General features: G+C 46.6%; 2 protein-coding genes across 3 annotated transcripts; one reads left to right on the top strand and one right to left on the bottom strand.

The window, feature by feature from the left end:
• The first annotated feature begins 10,087 nt into the window (after positions 1-10,087).
• Positions 10,088-14,900, top strand: NEFM (neurofilament medium chain). Its single transcript, XM_074808193.1, has 3 exons — positions 10,088-11,173; positions 11,596-11,720; positions 12,971-14,900. Exons 1-3 carry the CDS (start codon positions 10,112-10,114, stop codon positions 14,328-14,330), a joined length of 2,547 nt encoding a protein of 848 aa, XP_074664294.1. The 5' UTR covers positions 10,088-10,111; the 3' UTR covers positions 14,331-14,900.
• A 5,657-nt stretch (positions 14,901-20,557) lies between these two features.
• NEFL (neurofilament light chain) lies at positions 20,558-25,224 on the bottom strand. 2 transcript variants are annotated; one of them, XM_074808198.1, is made up of 4 exons: positions 24,130-25,224; positions 23,485-23,609; positions 22,203-22,522; positions 20,558-21,140 (listed from the first exon to the last, which is right to left on the bottom strand). In XM_074808198.1, exons 1-4 carry the CDS (start codon positions 25,183-25,185, stop codon positions 20,962-20,964), a joined length of 1,680 nt encoding a protein of 559 aa, XP_074664299.1. In that variant the 5' UTR covers positions 25,186-25,224; the 3' UTR covers positions 20,558-20,961. The 2 variants fall into 2 exon arrangements, with proteins under 2 accessions (XP_074664299.1, XP_074664300.1); XM_074808199.1 differs by having other exon boundaries at positions 22,272-22,522.
• Positions 25,225-25,486: the final 262 nt, after the last annotated feature.

The raw sequence follows: 25,486 nt of genomic DNA, 5'->3' as shown, positions 1-25,486 counted from the left end.
TACAGCAGCATCTACAGACTGGGCGTTGTTTCTGCCATTTACAGGAGACGACATTGCATTGAAATAGGAAAAAAAAAAATCAGTAGAAAAACCAGCATGAGTCACTGGAACAGGTTTGTTGCAATCCTGACTGCTGGCATAACGATGGAGAGGTCACTGCAAGGCAGAGACATGGGGGAAATGGATGCTTTGATGTAGAGGGAGCAGACTGTGGCATCTCAGAAGAAATGAGATTATTAGATAAAGCTTTCTCTCATTCTCCACAAACATTAAATAATTCCCATCGGCTATTTAAGAAAATCAGGTTAAGAGATGGGTTGGGAGAGCTTTGTTTGCTTTATTCTTTAATTCTAAAACCTACAGACTTTACATCTGACAAAATTTCAGACATAACCTGCACTGCCAAGGCAAGGAGGATTTCAAAAGATGATGCAGAATGTTCTGACCTTGAAATTTACAGGTGATAACTTTTAAATTCTTTTCTCAAAGTGTTTTCTAAATGCATTTAATTGACACGGAGTCAGTTAATGAGAGACAATGCTAATCTGAAGCTTAGAAATTAAAAAGAAAGCAATGCAGCAAATTCCACCAAGTTTGCATGTCATGGTCTTGCGGCATCACTGTGACCACGGCGTTACTGAAGGTCACTTGAATTTCTGTACGTTGATACCTTTTCTACTCCTGTAGGTCCTTCTCACACTCACCTCTGATGGGAGTAGGAAAGAAAAAGGTCTGAATGGTGAACTTGCTGACAGAGGATCAGCTAGACAAATACTTACAAAGCAGAAATGTTGGAGTCTCGAAGCAATGAAAAGCCTACAGGACTGCAATGAATATAACCCTTTAAAAGAATATCGAATTACATTTTATGCTGGCAAATTTAGAAAAACACATTTTTGATGACCTTTCCTGCTATTCCAAATGGAAAACAAGCTCCTGTCTTATCACAAACTTAGAGTTACTGATATAATCAAATGTACAGCTGTCCAGAACAGTAATTAATTTAAAAAAAAAAAAAAAAAAGCACTAAAAATTACCTTTGTTTTTTTTCCATTTTTAAATCACATTATGGAACAATTTGCAGCTCCCTATAATCATCTCTCTTCTATTTCATCCCTTCAGGATGGGTGGCCTTCCTAGCCCGCCCTGTGTGCATGTTCTGTACACTCCAGCTTTTACTTGGCATAAACTGACACCATTGCTTTTAAACTTTTTTAAAAACCTCTGAACTTTAGTGCGGCTAAGAACCTTGAGACAAAAAAGGAAGACTTATAGGTCCTGCTTAATCAAGACTTCAAAGGAGCTATATATATTTTTTTTACAATAAAATGAGTTTGCAAAATGTATTACTAAAATTATTGATTTTCCTACTGTGAGTGTCTGCATGATTCGATTTGATTTGTATTTATTGCTTCCCTCCTAATCGGCTTATAGTTATTTCTACTAAGAATATTCTTTAGATGTTATGAGACTGGAGAAATTGAACTGACATTCCAGCCAAAAAGCAGCTCAGATTTCTGTATGTAGCTTTAAAAACATCAGAAACATCTTACAAAGCAAGTCCGTCCCCGTAATTCCTTATCCAAGTCAAGGAGAGATCATGAGCGTGAGATGCAGACTTCACATTTCTCTCCTAAAAGCCCCAGGGTGATCATCTCGGGCCATGGCGTATATGGAGCAGTTGCACAAGATGATGCAGTAAAACACAGACTCTGTTGTTGCATTTTGTGACCACATATAAGAAAGTTGGTCCAAGTGCTACAAAGAGCCATCTGTGGTTAACTAAGGCCCTCGTACAATTTTACGTTTGCATTTTAACATGGCGTTCTCATCCAGCAACATTTGATAAGCTCTTGGAGGAACGTTTGAATCTCGCAATTTGTTTAGCCCAGAAAGCTGAAGCAGGTCACAGCAAGGAGTCCTAAGAGATGAAATGCCACCATGCTATCGTAATTCAAAGAAAAGCAGAATGACTTGGCTGCTCAGGCTCCTTTGAGCTCCTTGGCCAAACTGATAATTCATATAATGAAATTCTCAGATTTTTCACCCATAAAGCCTTCACGTGAGGTAAGTCCTCCTAGCAGGACTGCTTTAATTGTCCCTTCTTTCTTAAATTTGCTGTAAAACATTCTTACCTGAAAAACCTCTTCAGCTCTTCTCAACATTTACTATCTACATCATAAAAATAAACTATCTTTATATACAGCATCTAAATGATAACTGATCCCTCGGAGATCTCAGTAGCCTTCTGCAAGGTAGACTCTTCCTTTAGCACTAATTAAACAGAAAAATAAGGAGTCACTGCAGTTATGTAGAGCCATCACTGAGCTACAGCCTTTCATTGGCTTTCTCTACACAAATCAATTAAACATCCAGCATGAGAGCAATTAACCTAGATACAAATTAGACTAGCAGGGAGAACATGTTTCCTTGTATCAGGCGTTTTATTTTAGAAATAAGAATCATCCATATTTAAGTGCACTTTTTTGCCTCAATTAAAAACAAGTCAATAAAAGAAAGAAAAGTCAGATGTCACAGGGAGGAAGCAGGATGCAGCTGTTGCTCTGTGAGTAATAAGTACTGAAGTAAAGCGGAGTGGAAAAGCTGAGTGACAGTAAACAGAGGAGAGAAACACAAATGCATATGGAGGAGCCAAGCCCACAAACAAATTAGTAACAGCTGCCATATATCGTCTAGTAACTGCCTGCAGAGTTAGGTCTAGGCATTATAAGCATAAATCCTCATAGATTATAGGGTTTATTCCCAACTAGAGCCAACATAGGCATCTCTCTGAAACGAGCGGAGCAACACTGATTTATATTTGCTTTCAATTCACCCAAGAGCTCCCCGCCTCCGAGCCTCGACGCTACGCAGAGCTCTCAGCCCATTGACACGACCAGCAGCTTTGCTGTCTTCAAACCCACTGAGTTTCGGGTTCTGTGTCAGGCCCAGGATATTCCGAGCAAGCTAGTCCAGAGAGAAGGTATTTTGTAAAACTGAGCCTAAACGTAGGTGTGGTTTGCAGCTCAACCCCGCGGTTAAAGCAGCAGGGAGGGTTCCTTGGCAAGACCTCCCCGTCTGTGTGCTGCCACTGCATTGAAAAATGGGACTTCTGCCCCAATAACGCCTCTAACTGCTAGCGTGACATATGTGTTGTGATAACCGATGTCAAAGTTAGCTGCTGCTGTGGCTAACTTTCTCTGATTTCCAGGCTGCAGTAATTTTTCTCTATTTTTCCTGGGAAGCAGCACTCAGAATAGTTTTGCCCTATGGCGGCGTTGTCATGTGGTATGTACGACTCCAGGAAAAGTGGTCATAAAAAGAAGCATTGTGGCTACTTTTCAAAGTTGTATTTTTAGAAAGGGAGGGCTAGGAAAAATCCTTTCAAAACAAGGTAGGAAGAGCTATTTTTGATCACTTTATCACTAAAAGATTGCTATCCTGACCTGTGCTATTTTCTGGATGGCAACTTTCAGAATAGTTCAGTTTGAAACATCAGATAATACACATAGGAAAAATGACAAGTGAGCCATAAAACCAAGCAGAGCGTAGAAGCATCAGGGACAAAGCCATGTTACTTCCTTTGCTTTTCATCTGAGCCAATTAAATTCGAGTTTTTCTTTGCCTGGGCTGTGGCTCAGAGCTGATCCTTTGCAGCGTCTGGTCTATTGTGTGCCTGAATCAGCCAGTTCTACAAAAGACAGAATTGGGTGGTTTAATGCCTTGAATACAAACAAATTTTCCAAGAGAGACCAGAAAATCTGAAATCAACCATTTCCTAACTATTGATTAGAGCCCACCAGTATATGATCCCATCTCACTTCTCCGTCATCCTGCTAATCCTACAATTCAAAGTTACAGCCACCGACGACAGGTTACTGCAGACTGCATACAATTCCTGCTAGAGTTACGGCTCTTAGAAGATGTCAGATGTGAAATTCAGCATGTAGTTCACCATGGGATCAAGAAACTCTTGGATTTTAACCAAACAGGCAAGGCAAGTTAAGCTAATGGGCCTCAGTTGTGATGTCCAGACCCGATGCTATTCCAACCCTGGGCACATACCTCTAAATGTACCGTAATACCCCAACTCCCCCATCGTGTACCCCCATCAACTCCAGTTCTCTCTGACAAATTAATTTGCAACAACCCACTGAAACTGGTTTTAAGCCATGTAAAATCTGCAGATGTATCTCTGCTATGAACTCTTTTGCCAATCCTGGGATAAATCAGTCTCATCAGAGGCTGCGCTGGATATTCACTGGGGTTGAATATCCATCTGAAGCATCGGGACACTCTCCACACTCATTTATGCTGCTCCTGGATCGACTCCTCCCAGCTGGCACGCAAGTTAATTCTACTGAGGTACCTGGATAAAGCTGGCTGTGGTGAAATGGTACTACTATGGTTAAAAGACAGTGATATTAACAGAAATATGATCGAAGTCCTTAGAGCGGTCTTAGAGCTGCTGCTTTTTTTCAGTATTTTCTGATACATGGGCAGAGGATCTAAATCCAATCCTGCGCCCAAACCCACCTACACCACTCTGGCATTAGAACAGGACCCCAGCATCAGAGGTGTCCAACTGATGGAATAGAAGAATAGTACCAGAAAGGAAACTGAGGCTCAGTGTCTTCATTGAGGCTCATCCCTTTCTCGAGTAGGTGCGAGTTTGTTTCTGACTATCTCATTAACTTTTACCTCCAAACTCTTTCTGCCTAAAATAAGCTGTTCTAGGCAGTCTTATTTCTGCTGTGCCAGTTTTTTGCTTCTCTGATAGGGGAATCTACAAAGCAATTCTCTGGTAGGAACCAAGTTTTCCAATATCTGTCTAATGTACATGGCCATCGCTTCAGAAATGTTGTCACTAAGAAGGATCACGTGTTCGTTTGTGTGCTGAATCTGCTTCTCCCAGAGCAAGTTCATCACCCATCTGTAGTTAATTGGTCAAAGAGCAGTTTAAAGAAGTGGCAGAATGGAGTTCAACATCCAGTTCAAGTAGCATGGACAGCGGTTTTGCTGGCCAGGGATTCCATATGTTGCTTGAATATAGTTATGAAAACTGGGAGACAGGAATAGCTCTCATGGAGATGGAGGCAAAAAATCTCCCTTCCCTCTCACCCAAGTGCGTGCATTATCCCATATAACACCAGAGAAAGATGCAATTATCTATAGCAGGATCTGACACTTTTCTTGAATATCTTCCTATTATTAATCATAAGACTCTAAGCTAAGTCCTCCGCTGGAGTAATTTGGCATTCTGCTCTGTGAATTCACACAAGCTAAAAAATTGGCCCTTTGAAACAAGGCAGGAGGTGGCCGTGAGAGAGAACATTGCATTACAGGCATTATAAAATCAGTGTGCAATGCAGTGTTTTAAAAATGCAAGAAAAACACCACTGAACAATGTAGGCAGTACGGTAAATGTTTAGCTTTTTTAAGTTAGTAAATGACTGAAGTACGCTTGTAGCTGTGAAATCATCCTTGGTATTGAGACTGAAGGAAACTTAGGGCTCGACATTTAACTGCTCTAGCAGCAAATAAATCCGGAAAAGCGAAAGCAGCAATAAGCTCAGTGATGATCTGTAGGAATTTGCAAGAAATTTTCATTCGCTGGTAAATCGAATGCAAATGCTGCTTTAGGACTGTGATTTCAGAAATTTATTATCTTCCAATGCAACACAAAGCATTTCTGCATGAAGAAAATAATGCAAGCGTCTGGAAATGTTTGATTTAAGGTCCTGAAATACAACCGTTGGCTGAATGGGAATGATGAAAAGTGGGACGTGTTAGGAAAATGTTATTGTGTTACAGTTCTGTCTTGAGAAAGTCCAGCTGAGAGTGGAAAGAAAATGAACATATAAATTTTTCAAAGCAGAAGCATTGCCCAGTAGTACCTTTGCGTTTTATGCTGGGGCACGCTATCCAAAAGCCTGGCGTAGCTGCATGAGGCTGCGTGGCCTCACCATCGCTCCCTGCATGTCTGAGAGAGATGGAGGTGAAATGCCCACGGTTCAGTCCCCTCCCCTCCGCTGCCTCCCCTTTCCTGCATTGTCCCAAGTGTCCCCAAACGATGCTGCAGATAAGTTGTGAATGATCATAATAACCCACCATTAACCACCACCCCCCCCCCCGGTCTGATATTTCAAATCTCAAGATCCTGAGCAAATTACAAAAAGAAAAACAAAAAGTAAATGCTTTTAAAAGTTCAGCTTCCCACGAAGCTGGACACCAGCCCTGCTCATTCATGCGATGGCCCCGTCCTGCCGCGTGCTGTGCGCTCCTTCTGTGCGCGCTGATCACGTCTTGGCTTCCTTAGGAATGAAGGTCCTAAAGCCTTTTTCAAGAAGCATCCAACACTAGGCCCTTCGTGCATAAATCAAAGTGCTTTCTTCCATAGCTGTGGCTGTGGAAGGATTATTAGGACACACCCTCAGCTGGACTGAAATGTCTGCCCTTGCTCTCTTGGCTCTGCCAGAACGAGACCAATTTACGCCAGCTGATTATCTGGGCCATTATTTATTATGAGTTTATGGCGAACAAATAAGGTTCTAGGACATCAAGGTCTTCAGCTGACAAAAACCGGTACAATCTCCTTGGCTTGGAGAGTCACGCCAATTTACATTAGTCTGTGGTGTGGAACATAAAAAGTGGACCAGATTCTCATTTCCTTACTCTTTTTTCACTCTGACAAAATTCCTTCTGATATTACTGTTTGCCCTCCTTGCATGGATATCACTAAGACCTATTCAGGTTTAATTGCTTAAGCTTAAGTCAGGCTTATGCTGAAAACAGCAGCCACTTACCAAGAGAAACCCACTTTAAGCTGATAAATTTTTTTAATAGTTGCAACCAACTGCATTGTATCATCTCTCTGGTCGTCTTCATTCTGCTGTCTTCCTGTAACATAAAAAGCCCCACCCAAAACTCCCTTTTCTTCTCTTCATCTGATTCTGTCATTTTAAAAAAGATATTGAAGTTAATTCATTCTCATTGGATATATTGTAAACTCCTTTATCTGGAAGCAGTCAGGCTGTTGTGCAACTCCACCTTCTGCATTTTCTTTCCTTTTTTTTTTTTTTTTTTTTTAAGGAAGCTGCAGAACTCAGTCTCATCCTCCTGTAGTACTTCTTTGTTTGTCAATAGTGTATAATCAAGATTGAAATCAATGCTGCTGCTTTTCCATTCTGTGGGAGCGCCTGGTCCTTCCCTGCTTCTGCTTCAGAGCCTGAGACATCAGGTTGCTGTTTGCTCCAAAGTAGCAATGCTTGTTTGTTAAACTTTGAGGCAAAAAGTTCTCTATAAGCAGAAATATTACTCTGCATTTCAAAATCTCCAAAGTGGGTATGGATGGGAAAAGAGGTTAGTTGCTCATCAGAAAGAAGGCAACATTTTCCTGATTTCCCTGACTCATTCTAACCTTCAGATCACCTTCAGGATAACGTGGCAGGAGTACTGTCCACCTGCCTCTGATTATAGATCAGAAACAAACATTGCAAAACTGTGGTTTAAATTAAAACAATGAATTTTATTTCAGAAGGATTTCTGTATGTCCTTGTAAATGCCTTTGTGAATGCAAACTTTTTCTCATCTAAATATCCTGATTTTTAAGGTAATCAATATGTATTATGAAAATTACAGTATTTTATAAAAGTTTGCATTGCTTGAATTTCAATATTAAATAAAGAAGTCAAATGCTACCCCTGCTTGATTATAAAGCAACAATTTATTTTGCATACTGGGTAAATGGATTTAAAACAATCCATACATCAAGGTATTTAATGACAGGGAGTTCTATTACAAAGTTCAATATGCCCCTCCTTACTTGCTGTTCAGCACCATTCACTTGTTTTCAGAAGATTAAAAGGATAATAAAAACTCCCAAGCACCTCTGTTAACCATATGTCTTCTTTTACAGTAAGTTTTGCATATGTATAAAAGCATGATCTGTTCCCCCTTCCCAGTCTTTACTTAACAGGGAAAAGAAGCAGTAATAAACCAGATCGTAACGTATCTTTTTCCCTAAAAGGAAACAAATGCAATGCCATAATAGACAGTAATTTTGTTTTGACTTCCAATTAAATCCAGGGGGATGCTTTTTGCCTGTGGAGAAAACTCTGAGTAAAATTAATGGAACAGATTTAGAACCTGTGATTGCTTCAATTATAATAAACCCTTTTCTCTGTGTTTATCATCTAAAACTCCGGCGAGGGGAAGCAGTGGATCTCACCGTCTATGTTTGCAAATAGAACCCAGCAGATACCTCGGGTAATCCGGAGTTCTCCGCTGACTGCAGTGCTGCAGTCCTATGACAGCATCATATTAATGAGCCAGCATAGGACGGGGCTCCATGTGGTTTGCAAAGTTTAACCCTGTCCCTCAGACTTCCCCAACTCTCCACAGTGAAGACACAGCAGCAGCAGCAAACCCGGGAATTGTGCCTGGCCCAGGCTAAAGGCAAGAAGGATTTTGGAGCAGGATTTTGCCTGGGAACAAGATCAGCTGCTTAAAAATTCACAGACTGCTGAACACGGGCGGACCCTTTTCAGCACCTTTCTGAACGAGGAGTTAAAACCTCCCCCCTCAGCATTCCTCCGCTTTGAACCGGAGCTGTAGCAGGGCTTTTTCTAGCACCAGCAGGGTTTTTTTTGTTGGTTTTTTGTTTTTTTTTTTTTTTCTCTTTTCAGCTCACTAATCAATTGTGCGTGTAGCTGTAATCCACCCAAGAGGAGTTCAAAGTCTGGATGGCAGCTAGTCACTGTATCGCAACCCAGACAAAGTATATGGTACCATGTCAACATCGTTTTAAACAAGGTTTCAAAGGAGAATTTATTTCTAAGCGATGCACCAAGCGTTAGATTAAAATGTGAGGGTGGGAGGAAAGGGGAGGAAGAAAGAGAGGGAAAGAAGAATCAAAATCAAGGATTTTGGATGCCGGGGGTGTGGGGGGGTGTCTTTCAAACTCTTGTTTACCGCCCGGCTGCTCCAGCACCGCAACGGCTGCACCCCGCCTCCTCCTGCAGCCCCCCCCCCCCCCTCCCCGCACCCCGCGGAGCCGAAGCCGTTGCCGGGAGCTCCGGTTGCCGCAAAGCGCCCGGCGAACCCCCCCGCTCCCCCCCACCCCCCCGCCCCCCCGCGCCGGTGACCTTCAGATGTCAGACCCCGCCTGGGGAGGGGGGATCCGGGGGATGGGGGGGGTCTGGATACACCTTGGGACCCCCGCTGCCCCTCGCTCGCCCCGGGGCTGCCCGGCGCAGGCGGCCCCCGGCGGCCCCGCGGGAGCTGCCCGTGGTGCTGCAGCCGCCGGCCCGGCCCCGGCCCCGCCACCGGCCCCGCCACCGGCCCCGAAACCGGCCCCGCCACCGGCCCCGGCCCGGCCGGCCCTACCCTGTGGGCTCCGCCGCTCCCGGCAGCGGCCCGGTGCCGGCACCGCGCTCCGCTCCGCCATGGCCGCTGCGGGAGGGGGGGCTGGGGCGGGAGAGAAGAGAGAGAAGAGAGGGGAAAGAGAGGAAAAAGAGAGAAAAGAGAGGAAAGAGAGAAACGAGAGGAAAGAGAGGAAAGCGATGAAATAAAGAAAAGAAGGAAAAGGAATTAGAGGAAGAAAAGAAAGAAAAGAAAAAAATTAAATAAGGAAAAGAAATAATTTAAAAAATAAAAGAAGGAAAAGAAGGAAAAGAAAGAGGGTGATGGCCTAGGGAAGGGGAGAGAAGGGAGCAGGGGCAGGAGGGAAGGAGCAGGGGAAAGGGGGAGCAAGGGGGAGAAAGAAGGGAATGGGGGAGCGGGGGCAAGGGGAAGGGGATGGGAAATGGGGGGGGAGGAGCAGTGGGAAGGGAGAAAGGGGGAGCGGGGGAAGGCAGCGAGGGGAAGGGAGGACGGGGAAGGGGCATGGGGGGGCACCAGGGGCTGGGGGCCGGGAAGAGGAAAGGGAAGGGGGAGCGGGGCCGGGGCGGGAGGCGGAGCGGGGAGGCGGGGCCGGGGCAGGGCCGGGGGGGGGGCCGCCCCCCGCACACGTGTCGGGCCGCCCCGCCGCCGCCCGGCCGGGCTATATAAGGGGGCGGCGTTGGCCGGAGCAGCGCTGCGCCGCCGCCCGCCACCCCCCGAGTGCCCCGCCATGAGCTACACCATGGAGCCCCTGGGCAACCCCTCGTACCGCCGGGTGACCGAGACCCGGGCTACCTACAGCCGCGCCAGCGCCTCCCCGTCCAGCGGGTTCCGCTCCCAGTCCTGGTCGCGGGGCTCGGGCAGCACCGTGTCCTCCTCCTACAAGCGCCCCAACCTGGGGGGGTCGCGGGCCGCCTACGGCTCCACGGTGCTGAGCTCGGCCGAGAGCCTGGACGTGAGCCAGTCCTCGCTGCTGAACGGCGCGGCCGAGCTGAAGCTGAGCCGCTCCAACGAGAAGGAGCAGCTGCAGGGGCTGAACGACCGCTTCGCCGGCTACATCGAGAAGGTGCATTACCTGGAGCAGCAGAACAAGGAGATCGAGGCGGAGCTGGCCGCGCTGCGGCAGAAACACGCCGGGCGGGCGCAGCTGAGCGATGCCTACGAGCAGGAGCTGCGGGAGTTGCGCGGGGCGCTGGAGCAGGTGAGCCACGAGAAGGCGCAGATCCAGCTGGACTCGGAGCACATCGAGGAGGACATCCAGCGCCTGCGGGAGCGCTTCGAGGATGAGGCGCGGCTGCGCGACGAGACGGAGGCCACCATCCGCGCCCTGCGCAAGGAGATGGAGGAGGCCTCGCTGATGCGGGCGGAGCTGGACAAGAAGGTGCAGTCGCTGCAGGACGAGGTGGCCTTCCTGCGGGGCAACCACGAGGAGGAGGTGGCCGAGCTGCTGGCGCAGCTCCAGGCGTCCCACGCCACGGTGGAGAGGAAGGACTACCTGAAGACCGACCTCACCACGGCGCTGAAGGAGATCCGCGCCCAGCTGGAGTGCCAGTCCGACCACAACATGCACCAGGCCGAGGAGTGGTTCAAGTGCCGCTACGCCAAGCTGACGGAGGCGGCCGAGCAGAACAAGGAGGCCATCCGCTCCGCCAAGGAGGAGATCGCCGAGTACCGCCGGCAGCTGCAGTCCAAGAGCATCGAGCTGGAGTCGGTGCGCGGCACCAAGGAGTCGCTGGAGCGGCAGCTCAGCGACATCGAGGAGCGCCACAACAACGACCTCAGCACCTATCAGGTAGCGGGGAGGCCCCCGCAGGGTGGAGGGGATGGCCGGGTACCACCCCCGGGAGAGCTGGAGGCGATGGCTGCAGCGGGAGGGAGATGGCAGCGAGGCGGGGGGGTGTCCGGGTACCACCCCAGGGGGAGCCGGAGGTGATGGCTGCAGCGGGAGGGAGATGTCGGGGAGGACCCCCGGAGTGGGGGGAGTGGTGTCCGGGTACCACCCCCGGGGAAGCTGGAGATGATGGCTGCAGCGGGAGGGAGATGGCGGGGAGACCCCCCCAGGAGCTGGGAGTGGGGGGGGGGGGGGGGGGGTCCTGCTCTGATGCTGGCACCGCCTCTCAAGGTGGCAGAAAGAGTTTCTGAAAGTCCCGTCCGGGAACTTTTCCCGCGAAGCGTATGTCTGTGTCACAGAGGGTTTCTGCATCTCTGTTGCAGGACACGATTCATCAGCTGGAGAACGAGCTTAGAGGAACGAAGTGGGAAATGGCACGTCACTTGAGGGAATACCAGGACCTCCTCAATGTCAAGATGGCCTTGGATATCGAAATTGCTGCATACAGGTACAGTAGGATCATTGCAGACATGTCTGGAATATTAATAGCACTGCAGATGCTGCTGGCTTGGGGAGCTTTACCACAGATAGGAAATATCCGCATGCAGCGAACAAGTAAAATTAGAGCCTGACTAAATTATTACAACCCTCTCAAAACCTACACAGACCGTGGAGTAAGCACCCAGAGGTCATTAGCGACCAGCTCGCTGGTCATCGGGGGCGAAGCTCCCGGCGAGCTCCGTGGGCACAGGGTAGCACGACTGAGTGCAGTGGCACCCCGCTGCCGCATTCTGCCCTTGTTTACAAAAGCAAAAGATGCAGCAAAAGACAAGTTTATTTTTAATTCGTGTTTGCTTTGTATATGCCGTGCAAGCTGTGCTTGTCACTTGAATTCCCTTTTATCGCTCCAGAGAGACAGCGCACTTGCTTGATCATGGTTTCAAGCGGGGAGTGCTCATCTGCTTGTCACAAACACTTTTGCTTTTCTTGCTCAACTTTCCTTTAAAGGCAGCCACTCTAATCTGGAGCAGGAACGTTGCTTGCTATTGCCATCACCTGGCAGGTTTTTTTAGTCTCCTTTGCATCACTTCAGAACTCTTATCAGAGAACTACTGATTTTTCTGGGTCACAGGCTTAGATGAAAAACATGCATTTGAATATAAGAAAAGCAAAAACAAAGAACCGATCTGCAGATCTGCCTAAATTCGTGAGGTTGTTCAGGCAAACACACAGATAGCATTTGCTGCCAAAGTCAGCTGAACAAAAGTCTCTTCCGTTTTCATAATTGCACAAGGAAGGTGGGTGCCCAAACTATTGACCTAGGACGTAGGGTCTCGTTGGCTTTGAATGTCTCGGCCACAATATTTGATTTGGGTCGGTTGGCTGTGTCAGATTCTCACTTTGCCAAGGTCATAATGCATCCTATGAAGTTAATCATTTTTGCCATACTCTGTGCTGACTTATGCCATAATGAAGTTTTTGGCGTTAAGGATGAATTTCAACCGATCAGCAAAAGGTGTTACACTTGCCACATGCAAGCCAAGCTAAAAGCTCTTTGCTGAATATGAATTTTGCAAAAGAGCTGATTCAAGGAAAGCTGAACTGGGGCTGTAAGGGATAGATTATGCTGATCAGCTCCAGCATATTCCACATACAAACTGGTTTCATCCTGCTGACAGGGAAATATTCTAATAGCTGTCCCTTACATTAGGTTTCTATGCTCATTTTTTTTTTTTTTTCTCCTTCTGATTCCCTTAGGAAGCTACTGGAGGGTGAAGAGACAAGATTCAGTGCCTTCTCTGGAAGCATTACTGGACCCATATTCACGCACAGACAACCATCTGTCACAATAGCATCCACTAAAATTCAGAAAACAAAAATAGAACCACCAAAGCTGAAGGTCCAGCACAAGTTTGTAGAAGAAATCATTGAGGAGACGAAGGTAGAGGATGAAAAGTCTGAAATGGAAGATGCCCTAGCAGCTATTGCAGAAGAAATGGCAGCCAAGGCCCAGCAAGAAGAACAGGAGGAAGAAAAAGCAGAAGAAGCAGCTGTAGAGGAAGAAATTGTTTCTGAGAAGGCTGCTGCAGAACAAGCAGCTGCACCTGAGGAAGAAGAAAAGGAGGAAGAGGAAGCAGAGGAGGAAGAAGCTGCAAAATCTGACGCAGCAGAAGAAGGTGGTTCTGAAAAAGAAGAAATAGAGGAAAAGGAAGAAGGGGAGGAGGCTGAGGAAGAGGTGGAAGAAGCTGAGGCCAAGGGCAAAGCTGAAGAGGTAGCAGCAAAGGTGGAGAAGGTCAAAACACCTCCCGCAAAGTCGCCCCCTAAATCGCCCCCTAAATCCCCTGTCACGGAGCCAGCCAAGGCGGTCCAGAAAGAAACAGCTGCAGAAGCAGGAAAAGAACAGAAGGTGGAGAAAGGTGGTGAGAAACCAGCCAAGGAGGAAGAGAAAGTGGCATCTCCGGAGAAGCCAGCGACACCAAAGGTAACCTCTCCAGACAAGGCAGCAACCCCGGAGAAGCCTGTGACACCGGAGAAGCCTGCAACCCCAGAGAAAGCAGCGACCCCGGAGAAGCCGGCGACGCCGGAGAAGCCCCGCTCCCCGGAAAAGCCGGCGACCCCAGAAAAACCTCGCTCTCCAGAAAAGCCAGCGACCCCGGAGAAGCCCCGTTCTCCAGAGAAGCCGGCCTCCCCAGTCAAAGATGAAAAGGCTGTGGTGGAGGAGACCATCACTGTCACAAAGGTAACAAAAATTAGTGCAGAGGTAGAGAAGGAGTCCAGGAAAGAAGACATTGCAGTGAATGGTGAGGTGGAGGAGAAAAAGGAAGAGGAGGAATCCAAAGAGAAGGAGATTGAGGAGGAAGACAAGGGAGTTGTCACCAATGGCCTAGATGTGAGCCCAATTGATGATAAAGGTGAGAAAATTGTAGTAACCAAAAAAGCAGAGAAAATCATTAGTGAAGGTGGGGACAGTACAACCACATACATCACAAAGTCGGTGACAGTCACTCAGAAGGTAGAGGAACATGAAGAAAGCTTTGAGGAGAAATTAGTGTCCACCAAGAAAGTGGAGAAAGTTACTTCACATGCTGTAGTAAAAGAGATTAAAGAGACCGAATAAAATAAATCATAGCTAAATTAAAAAAAAATAAAGAGCTTGGGTCGGTGCAAAAGGTTAAGCCATATGACAGCTGCAAAATGCATGTGAGTGACGGCTTCAAAGCAGAACGGGTTCTCTCATGGAGGCTCCAGACACACAGTATTTTACTTTTTTGTGCAATATAGGGGAGGGGGGGGGAATGCATGCAGGCTCAAGATGTACTCCCTCCACAGAGCTTGGGGATCTAAAATAATACTAATAATAGTGCATGAGATGAAATGTGCAGAGGAAGCTTTTGAATTTCCTGAGCTGTTGGAGGGACATATCTGAGGAACGACTTAAGATGTATTATGCAAAGAACCAACTGAGCCAAAAACAAACAGAAAACAGTAATAGAATATTCATGAGAACCAGAACTCTCCTAGCCTTAAAAAAAGCTACTTATAAATAATTATGTTTACCTCACTGGTGCAATTAGGGTGGACTTTTGCTCATGGGAGAACCTAGTTGACATGCACAGTATGCAACCTTTTGTTGTTTGATGTAAAAGTCACAGCAGTTCTTGCTCAATAAAGGTCAATACTGAAAACATGACTTGTCTGGTGACTTTTTTCCAACTTGGATCCTTCCCTGAAGTTCCATACTCTGTCCTGAACAGGAGCACAGTTGCATGGCTTGAAAAGTTGCTTGAGTTTTATCTTGGTGTCCTCATTTAGAAAACAAGTTTGAATGGGATATGCTGAACAAATTTCTTGTAATGTAACACAAACACTTGAGCTGGTTTAAGCAAATAATTAAGAACCATATCCCATTCTTTCTAGAGCAAAGAGGACTCTATTGAATCCCACTGCCTGGCCTTCAGGTGCTTGGAGGGCTTGCAGTTGCTTTTGCTGGCAAGGGGAGGGTCTCTCAGCCATGTGCTGCTAACATCACTTACCTCAGCAATGCTGCTTGTACCAAGTGTAAAAGTGTTAAACTCTGCTGCAAGTATAATTTTCCTCCCTGCATGCTAGTCTCAATGTGCAAGGAGAGCCTTAAAGATGTGGCAATTTCCAGATCATTCCTTGATGTTCCTGGGAAGATTGCCTGGCTGTGAACCACAACTGGTCATGGTATCTTCTATGACACCAGCTTGTCACTTAAGTGTGCAAAGACTCATTAAGTAATCTCAACCAAGACACCATGTGTTCATCGAAATGGGGTAGTGTCTGATTATTTTTTTTCCCCTCCTGCCTTAATTATATGGGAACATCCTTATCAATTCTTTGCCTCAAATGATCAACAGGTGCAATCTGCCTCTAAACACAAAATTCCAGAATCAAGAGCAAATAAATTCCTGGAAAAAGGAAACTCTGCCAGAGATGATACTGATATCATATATCAAAAATATTCTTAACTCCTTTTTTATATATTTGTCCATTTTTCAAAATAGCTGTAGAAATTAGACCCTTCCAGAGTCTGAACTGAGGCTGGGAAGGGCTCAGATTATACCTGGTATGACTGACAGATAAAACCAAACTAATGTATTTTAAAATTTCCAGTAGAAAGGCCTCCTAAACCTTGGCCTATCTCTTCTGCCACATCCAGGTTGGCTTTATTAAGAAGAAAGCCAATTAAAGGGCCCTCTAAAATCCCACCAAATGGAAAATAAATGGAGACAAATGAAACCAAGGGGAAAAGAGGAGGGCCCCAACTCCAATTTGGGGAACTAATAGGTCTTATTATGGGATTAATAGGGTGTTTATTTCTATCACATTTCAAAGGGAAAATGAAGAACACTGCTACTGCCTTACCTCCTGTAACTAGCAAAGAAGTGCAAATAATTTTTACACCTGGGTTCAGTCCATGGACTGTCCTGAAATCTGTTGGCTAATTGAGGGTCTGATCAAAATCTATGATTTGCATACGCGTTCCAATTCTTTACCCTATCAATAATTGAAGATCAAGTAGTTTTTAACTGAAAGGGTTCTGCATGTTCTTCACTGGAGAAATTGTAGAAAGCCCACAGCAGATAAGCCTTTCAAATAAATCTGAATGTCTTTGTGTAGCAAAGTAATGACTGTTTCTCCTGCTGATATCAATAATGAAATCTGTGCTCAACAGCTTGCTGGTTGAGTGACGTTTAATTAAAGCAGAGGTAGCCAATTAAGTGGCAGCTTCTCTGTAGTGAGCTTATTTGTGAAAGTTACATGTGCCTGTGACATAAAAACAACTCTATCTTTATGATTAAGAAGTTAAGTAGCCCAGTCACACTCACCTCTTGTCTGTATGTGTTTGCACCAAGTTATGCTTAAATATAGAAATGCCCAATGGTTTGTGAGCATCGAACCTATTTTCTCTTGGGTCTAATCAAAATTATCACAGAATCGCAGAATCATCTAGGTTGGAAGGGACCTTGAAGATCACCTAGTCCAAGAGAACATCACCACTAAAACCAAAAAGTAGACCAGAGACCAGTATTTAACATAAAATGTTCTGTTTACATGCTTCCAAATAAGTTCTAGAATCTGCTAAAATGCCACAAACTGCAAAGCCAGTGGGCTTAGGAAGTTGGGCATCTTCAGCATCGAGATGAAGAAGGGTGACCTTGTACAGTGAATTCAAGTTCAATGTCAGTGGGAGGCTCAAGAACATGTTGTTACCGTGGGCTTACACAGGTACAGGTGGGATCCCAAATGGGCTATTTCTCCTGTTATGCTTTCTTTTCAGTTCTGGTAGGATACAGCTACAAGGACCTAGAGATTACTATTATTTGTGTGGTTTTGATTCTGCTGCACATTGGCAGTCCAACCAGGATTGCAGTTTCTTGTACAAAGGGGCTGTATCAACACTTCGGCCCAGGATACCTCGATTTTCCTGAATGGTTTTGGGAATTCACTGCATAGCCTGTGTGAGAAGCAAACTCCTGGGCTCCATGGCACCATGTATTTCAAAATATCCTCATTTCCTCCCCCCTTTTCCACCCAAAACATATTGCAGCCTTTAGTTATTACCCACAACTGAATTTCTTTTTCTGCTCTAACACACAAAATAAATTTATGAGTTTAGTTTATTTCCCGCTGCAAACGTTTCCATCAAATCCTGAGAGAAATAAGCAACTGGTTAACACATTTCTAAATATTTATAAAACTGTAAGAACCGATTAACATTTAATGTTGCCAAGAGGTTTTGTCTACTGACATCTGCAATCACACAGTTTCAAAAGATAGCATAATTCCAGGGCAGAGATGCATAAATAGTATGTTATTTGCCTGTTCCACACCAATTATTTCTTCAGACTCTGCATAACCAGTGAAGGGATTAATTACTTTCAGACACAGAAGTTCATTAATCAATACGAAAGACTCCGTGAAGGGAAAAACAATAATTAAAGGAAGTTACTGTGAAGATTTATGTGTCTTATTTGAAGCGGGCTATCAAGACCCCTGTGACTTCAGGAGCTGGAGGGCCCTAAACCGGGATTTTTTTATTGTACTGGTTTGCGGAGATGCTACGATTCAGGGATTTGCAGCATCCCAGAACCAAATTTCAGGTGGAAACAAACTGGGAAGTGTTACAAAACACAAATAGGTTGCACTTGCCGGGGAGCTGAGTGGGGCACTAGAATTTTCTCCAGGCATCGGGGTCTATGCTCTTCCCACCCACACGTGGGCTTTCTTCCTTCTCTGTTCAGGATTAAACTACCCTTAACTAATCTAGGAAGGCAGCAGATGATGAATTGCCAATTACTTAGTTACTAGAAGGTAAATTGCTAGAATCTGGATATTTGTACAAATTTTCCTCTTGCTAAGCAGAAGGGGAGTGCGTGTGTATGTGTATCTCAAAAAAAGCATTCAGGACCTCCTTGTATTTGTCTTCCCTGTGATGAAATCTCAGCCTGATCCAGACCCCGTCTGCCCAAACAGCAAGAGAAAATTCAGGGACAGACTCGTGGCTTTATTCGAAGCTGCAACTTGGGTTAAAGTTTCTATCGTGTCTCCCTCTGCCTGCTTTTACTGCATTGCGTCAAAGCGAGCTCCTGGATTCCCAAAGGTAAAACAAGTGTTGCCAGTAGGACCCCACAACCCTGAGAGCATCTTGGCACGCAAACACACGCTTCCATCCTCGCTCCCACCAGTTTACCTTAGCAGCAAGGCAGGCCTGGGGGTGACAAACCAGGCTGGATGGTCACTGCCGCTTGTCCCTTTCTGCAGCTCATTGCCACGGCTGTGACTCACACATTTCCTGCAGTCGTGAAATCTCTCCTCTAGCTGCAATACATTAAAAATAACGTAAGGAGCAGGGATCGGACAGAGATACACTGCAAGGAGAAACGTGTTTGCTGTGTATCTCTAAATGTGCTGCTTTGAGAGCATCCCTAGCAGCCTGGTTGCAACACTTTGGAGAGCTGCAAGCTGTAAGGCTGCCCAGAAGTGAAAGGGATACGAAGGGCTGAAAGAAAGAGGAGTTTATCTGCAAAAGCAGACGTGAAAGAGGAAGCAAAATCAGGTATTGAAGTTAAAAGGAGCGCCGAGTGCTTGGAGGAAGGCGGGATGGGGCACTGGTTTTAATACATGCCCATCTATTTAACAGTGGTTTGGCTTTAACGGCTGCAATGACCTCTGATCTGGTGTGTAACGTGTTTTTTGCTCTGTAGGAGCAGAACCTCTCTCCCACCTGAAATGCCACGCTAGGCACTTAAGTGAGTTTCCAAGCACCATCTCTTAGACTCAACATTCCGCTGTTTGGACTGAGGGTATCACGTACCAAAAGGAGCAGGTCTCCTGCAAGCCCATCAATAACTTTTAAAAGCACTGAGCAAAGAGCACAGTCAAGTCTCCGGCCCCTGGTACTGCAAGTACCCCCCACAGCTCATCGCTGCTTTCCTGGTGATAGAAAATAAAATCTGCTTTGTGAGTCTGCATAAACACATGCACAAAAATCTCTATTAAAAGCAGCAGGGAAATGTGAAAAGAAAGACTTAAAAGAGATGTTGCTGAAGAAGGGGAAAATTGTCTTTTGGTTCTCAAAAGCATCAAAAACTCCAAGAAAGTGTGTGTGTGGGGGGGGGGAATTAAGCATTTGGAAATTATACTAGAACTTCCTGAACAGGAGTTACTGGAATTATTACATATGCATACAAGCTCTGTTTACTGAATAGTTTTACAAAAGTTTTTTCCTACCATTTTTCTTGGTAACATGGAAGGAAAGAATTAAGTACTTACCTCATCCATCATCATCTTCTTTGTAACTTTCGGCACTGAAAAGGGAGATGCTTTCCCGAACACCCCTAAAGACACTTTTTCTCTCTGAATGTAGCCATCAAGGAAAACCAACAGAAATCAACTGATACCATGAAGTCAGCATACAAAATTAAGTTACCCCAAAATCCTATGCAAAAATCCACCTAGCTAAATTTGACTGTGAAGTTTCAGCACGGCCATGTAATGCCCCTTTTAAACTAAACCCACGGAAACCTGTTATTTAAAACAGTTTGATTTGCAGCAATAGGCTAGTACTTGCCCTTAGCACAAGGTTTAATTCTATGCATCAGCTTTAGCTAATTAGGCTCAGAGCACAGGCCATTGACATTGCTTTCAGAATTGCCAGGCTTTGCCACTGCTTGAGCTGTTCCTAGTTTGTGCCTGATCACAGGTTAGACCTGCCTTTGGCTCAGTCAAAGCTTTAAAAGGTCCTGACAAATTCTCAGAAGAAAATGCACTTCTTCCCTCCCTAGTGGATTGACTTAAGGCAGAACCCTGGAAAGGCAGCTCAATTAGCAGGAAGAACACCCCCAACATCATCCTTCCTTCTAACACCTCACCACAGCTTGCCCCCTTTTTTTTTTTTTTTTTAAGAATAATTGCTCCAAACCTCAGCTACATCCAGTCATTCTTCCCTTTCATCACTGATCTGTCAGACATTGAACAACTTCCTACCAGTATCCAACAGCCATGTTTGCTTTGGCTTCTGTACTGGTTTGTTAAAATTTCTTTTTTCAAGAGGCAAAAGGGGGCTTGTGCTTGTGTGCATCCAACAGCCCAGAGAGACCCATCACAAAGCAAACAGCACAGTATTTTTACCGTTGTAGCTTTTCCATGTGAAATTTTACAGCCCCATCAAGAAATTCTGTCCACCTATTAGTCCCCAGAGCATATCAGCTAGAAACAGAAACCAGTATCCTCTATCCTGTTACACAGGCTTGAAAGATGAGCAGGATACAGCACTTTATCAACCTTTTAAGTGACACACGACACATACAAGGAATCTGTGTAAGCATTTCTGTAACTTTATTGACTAGCTTTATTGCACATACTTATTGAAGCCTCCATTATTTTACCCACCCAAGGTTTCCATAATTATTTTAAATACAAGTTAAAGATAACTTTCATTCCCATGACTTATTTTTTTTCCCCCGTTTTAAATTTTAAGGTTCTGAATCACCCAAGAAAGACATAACCCCTGAATTCATACGTGTAGACCATGCGGCATTCAGGGAGCAAGCCAGTGGGTGCTCTGCAAGCATACTGATACTCTGCACAGAGAGAAACATCATAAATCATTAACTTTAAACCTCAGTGGTCACTGAATTAAATATGTGAGACTGCAATTTTAGCTCAGTCAATCATCATTTATTCTGTTGACCTGATGAGAAGGCTAGACTGCCTAAAAATTAAGCCTTCTTCTTCACTTCACTCTCTTCCTTTCCTGCTGCTTCTTTCTCTTCCTTCTCCTCCTCAGCAGTTTCCTCAGCAGTTTCCTGAGACTCCTCCCCTTCTTCAGCTGCTGTTTCTTCCCCTTCTCCTTCCTCTTCCTCACCCTCTTTGGCTTCTTCAGATTCTTCCTTAGCACCTTTGAAAGACAAAAAGAAGTATTTCACACCTATGTACTGTTTCTCACCCCAATTCAATGGGAGCCAGCATACCTGCACCCTCCAACCCCACGCGATCGGATGACAGCCAGCTAAACATGATGGGCTGGCAACTGATTTTGCATGAAAGCAGGGACACTTATCTAGGACTTGCAAGGGAGAACAACAGAACAGCACAACCAACTTGTCCTAGATTTCAGGACGAAAACGCTTTATAGGTATTTTCAAAATCATGGCCTTGAAAGATATTGCCTGTGGACTCAATGCTTTAAGCCTTCTCCAAAGACTTGAGGTCAAAAAGGAGTCTTGCCATTGTTCCTCGATTGGCTCTTTAGCCATCATTTCATTATAATTAATCTTTACACTAATGAACTCCCCAAATAGTTCAATGGTAACCAATGCATTTCAGGTATGTTTAGCTCTGAAGGACTTAAGCTACGCAACTCAAGTTGGGAAAAGCCACGCTGGATAACATTCCTTTTCTTTAAAATGTGAGTTCAGTAAATAAATTATAGGGCAGCAAGGAAGTGGCAGATACTTTGAACAAGAAAACTACCTAGACCTCAGGCAATAGATACTGCTATCCACTGAACCCAAGTTCCATCCACAGACATCAGCTGATGTTCCCGTTATCATGGGCTACTCTGGGAATTAGTATTTAGCTCAGGATGTCTTTGTTCCTCTTTTTGAGGATGTCTGTACTTAAGTACTGCTTGCTGCCATATGAATGTAACATCACACGCTATTCAAGCATTATCACGTTCTTGTTTTTGGAAACTTGAATGGAAAAAACACCAGTGATTTCCAAGGGAGTGTAATCAGTCCTATAATCTGCCTGATATTGAACATTTACCCTAACTTCCATTCAATATTCAGGCTTTCCTGCTTAAATGCTGTGTGCTGAATCCCCCAATCCTTTGCCCATGTGAGCAGACAATGAGAGCAGTCTAATCATTAGACTTTATCATCATGATTTCTGGGTTTTACCCCCTATGAGCAGGATGAAGCATGGAAGAGAGGGATTTGAAAGTAACTGTAAGTACCTTCCTCCTCTTCTTCAGCCTCTTCACCTCCTGCTTCTTCCTCACCTTCCTCTTTCTCCTCCTCCTCACCTTCTTCTGCAGGGGCTGCCTTGGCTTCTGCCACTTTAGCAGCCTCAATTGTTTCCTCTATTTCAATCTGCTCTTCCTGGACGTGACTGGAGTAGTACGTGGGGAAGGAACGGGTTGTCATCAAGTAGGAGCTGGACTGGAGACCACTGTAGGCAGACCTGCCAAAAGTCGGGGCAGCCTGGGTGTAGCCACTGGTGATGCTTCCAACACTAGTGAAACTGAGTCGGGTCTCTTCACCTTCCAGCAGTTTCCTACCAGAAAAAGCAGGCAGAAATGACTTGGTTATGCTGCAGCAGTATTCAGCAGATTCAGCTACGGACCAAGCTACAACAATGCTTTGAGCAGCACAAGCCCTAGAGACTGCATACTTAAAAAGTGCAAAAACTAGCCCATAATTAATAACCATGTGGCAACGTTACCCTATCTTCTTGGAATAATTTAGAAGCTTGACATGTGCATTACTGGTGAATTAATACTTTTCCTTGTTAGAAGAAATAATGGGCAAAAACCCCTCTTGGATTAGGTTCCTACAGCAGGTGAAGTTAAGAGCTGTATTTCGGTAGCCTGCAGGGTTGCAGAGAACAGTGCAGCTGTAACAATCTGATGGTCTGTTTAGCTATTAGACAAGGTTTAGAGCAGCTTTCTCAATATTCCCCCTTGTGGCATTCCAAAAAAAAAAATCAGTTTCAGCATTTGCTATTTCTAACAGTATCTGAGACAAAACATTAAACAGCTACTTAGCAGCAATTCTGCTGTAAAATATTTGCTTTGCAGGAGATTGCTTCTGTGAGTTAGAAACAAAGCCCGTTCTCAAAAGCATGCAAGGGATTTCCGATTTTGAGAACAGAGCCATCTGTATTAGGAAGTTCCACTGATAAAATCTCTTCACTGTAAGTACACAACAGGTATTTTTTATCTGTAAAGACGGAGGACTGAGATCACATATGGCCAAACTAAGGGTTCCATATGCATACATGTACATGCTATTATACTCACTGAAGTTTGTTGCACTGAAGATTTTGCTTTAAGCAAATATTTTACCTCAAAAGCACTGCTTCTTCCAACAGCAAGACAATGGAGAAGACCTGATTAAACTCTGACATCTACCTATGAAAATTTCTGCTGAAGGAATGATAAATAAAACGTTTTCTCTTAAGAAAGAACTGGAACCTGATCCGAGTTCTGACTTACTAAAACATTCCCCCCATCATACCTATATGCTGCAATTTCGATGTCCAGGGCCATTTTCACATTGAGCAGATCTTGATATTCCTTCAAGTACCGAGCCATTTCACTCTTCGTGGTTCTCAGCTCATTCTCTAATTTGTTGATTGTATCCTGTTGGAAGCAACAATATTGACAACGTAAAATTCTTAGTTCTCTCTCTAGCAATAATACCTTGCAGGGCACTTCTCCAATCCCGTTACCTTAACCTTGCTCTAGCAGACAGAGACAGCTCCAACTCCCCTCTAAGCCCAAAAAGGGGGCATTTACCAGAGCTCACCTTCCTGGCAGCGTTTTCCCACCCCTATATCTACCCTGCTTTACTATTCCATCCCTACTCAATGTTAAGAGCCCGATTTGCTGCTATCCAAGGACTGAAGCATGCATGAAACTTGTTTCACTTTTAACCTCCGTGTGCTTTTGCTAGTTTTAGCTGAAGGATATCTTCCATCTGAGGCTATAGTTAAGGCTGAACGGGTGTATGCCTACGATGGAGCATGCATCATGCTCCGTGGCGTTCTGCACGACCCCTCCACGCTACCTCACGGTTCAGCCACGTCCCCCAGCCGCAGGGTTTGTGGATGAGCTCGTTGCGATCCCCCCCCACCACCACCACCCCCCCGCCCCCCCGCACCTGCAGGGCGGAGATGTCGGCGCTCTGCTTCTCTTCCAGCTCCTGAAGCTGCTTCTCCAGCGCCTCGTTCATGCCGCGGGTGGCCTCGATCTCCAGCGTCTTGGCCTTGAGCAGCCGGCGGCTCTCGGACACCTCGTCCTTGGCGGCGCGGACGGCGTCGGTGTTCTTGGCCGCACTCTCGCTGAGGACGGTGAAGCGGCTGCGGAACCACTCCTCGGCGTTCTGCATGTTGCGAGCCGCCAGCTTCTCGTACTGGGCGCGGATGTCGCGCAGGGCGGCGGAGAGGTCGGGCTTGGCCGACACGTCCATCTCCACCGAGAGGTGCGCGTACTGGATCTGCGCCTGCAGCTCCGCCAGCTCCTCCTCATGCACCTTCTTGAGGAAGGCCAGCTCGTCCAGCAAGCTGTCCACCCGCTTCTCCAGCTCCGCCCGCGCCAGCGCCGCCTCGTCCGCGCCCTTGCGCACCTCCAGCAGCCGCGCCTCCGCGTCCTCCCGGCTCAGCACCTCCTCCTCGTAGCGCGCCTGCAGCCCGCGCAGCGTCTCCTCCAGGCTCTCCCGCTCGCCCTGCAGCGCCTGCTTCTCGCTCGCCGCCTCCTCGGCGGCCAGGCGCAGCTCGCGGATCTCCTGCTCGTAGAGGGCGCGGAAGCGGGAGGGCTCGGCGTGTTTCTGCCGCAGCACCAGCAGCTCGGCCTCCAGCACCTTGTTCTGCTGCTCCAGCTCGTGCACCCGCTCGATGAAACAGGCGAAGCGGTCGTTGAGGTCCTGCAGCTGCGCCCGCTCCTGGCTGCGGATCGACTTGAGGTCGTTGCTGATGGCCGCCACCTGGCTGAGGTCGAGGCTGTCCACCGAGTGCAGGAGGGAGCCCGAGGCGCTGGAGGTGGCGTAGCTGCGCCGCACCGACACGGAGGAGACGGGCGCCGAGAGGCTGGAGTACGCCGAGCGCGCCGAGCTGTAGCCGCCGCCGCTGCTGCGCATCGCCGAGACGTGGAGCCGCGGGCTCTCGGCGTACCGCCGCTTGTAGGCGGGGAAGAACGGGTCGTAGCCGTACGAGCTCATGGTTGCGGGCGAGACGGCGGCGGCTCTGCGGAACGGCGCTGCCCGACCGCCCCTATTTATCGGCGGGAAGGGAGGGCGGGAAGGCGGGAGCGGTCGCCGGGCGGGGCCGGGGCGGAGCGCTGCCGCGCTGAGGTACGTCCCGCTCCGCGCCTCGCGTAGCGCCGCTCCGCGCCTCGCCGCGGGTGCGGGGGGTGCGGCGGGGCCGATTGGTGCTCCCCGGTGACTTACCCAGGCTTGGGGCTGCTTGTGGCCTCTCTCGGGCCCGCCTCAGGCCCACCCCAGGCCCGCTATGGACCCGCCT

Source organism: Strix aluco, chromosome 28 (assembly GCF_031877795.1).
Source record: "Strix aluco isolate bStrAlu1 chromosome 28, bStrAlu1.hap1, whole genome shotgun sequence".
NCBI lineage: Eukaryota > Metazoa > Chordata > Aves > Strigiformes > Strigidae > Strix > Strix aluco.
The sequence above is the reverse complement of the archived record's forward strand: the minus strand, read 5'-3'. Positions and strand labels throughout refer to the sequence as shown.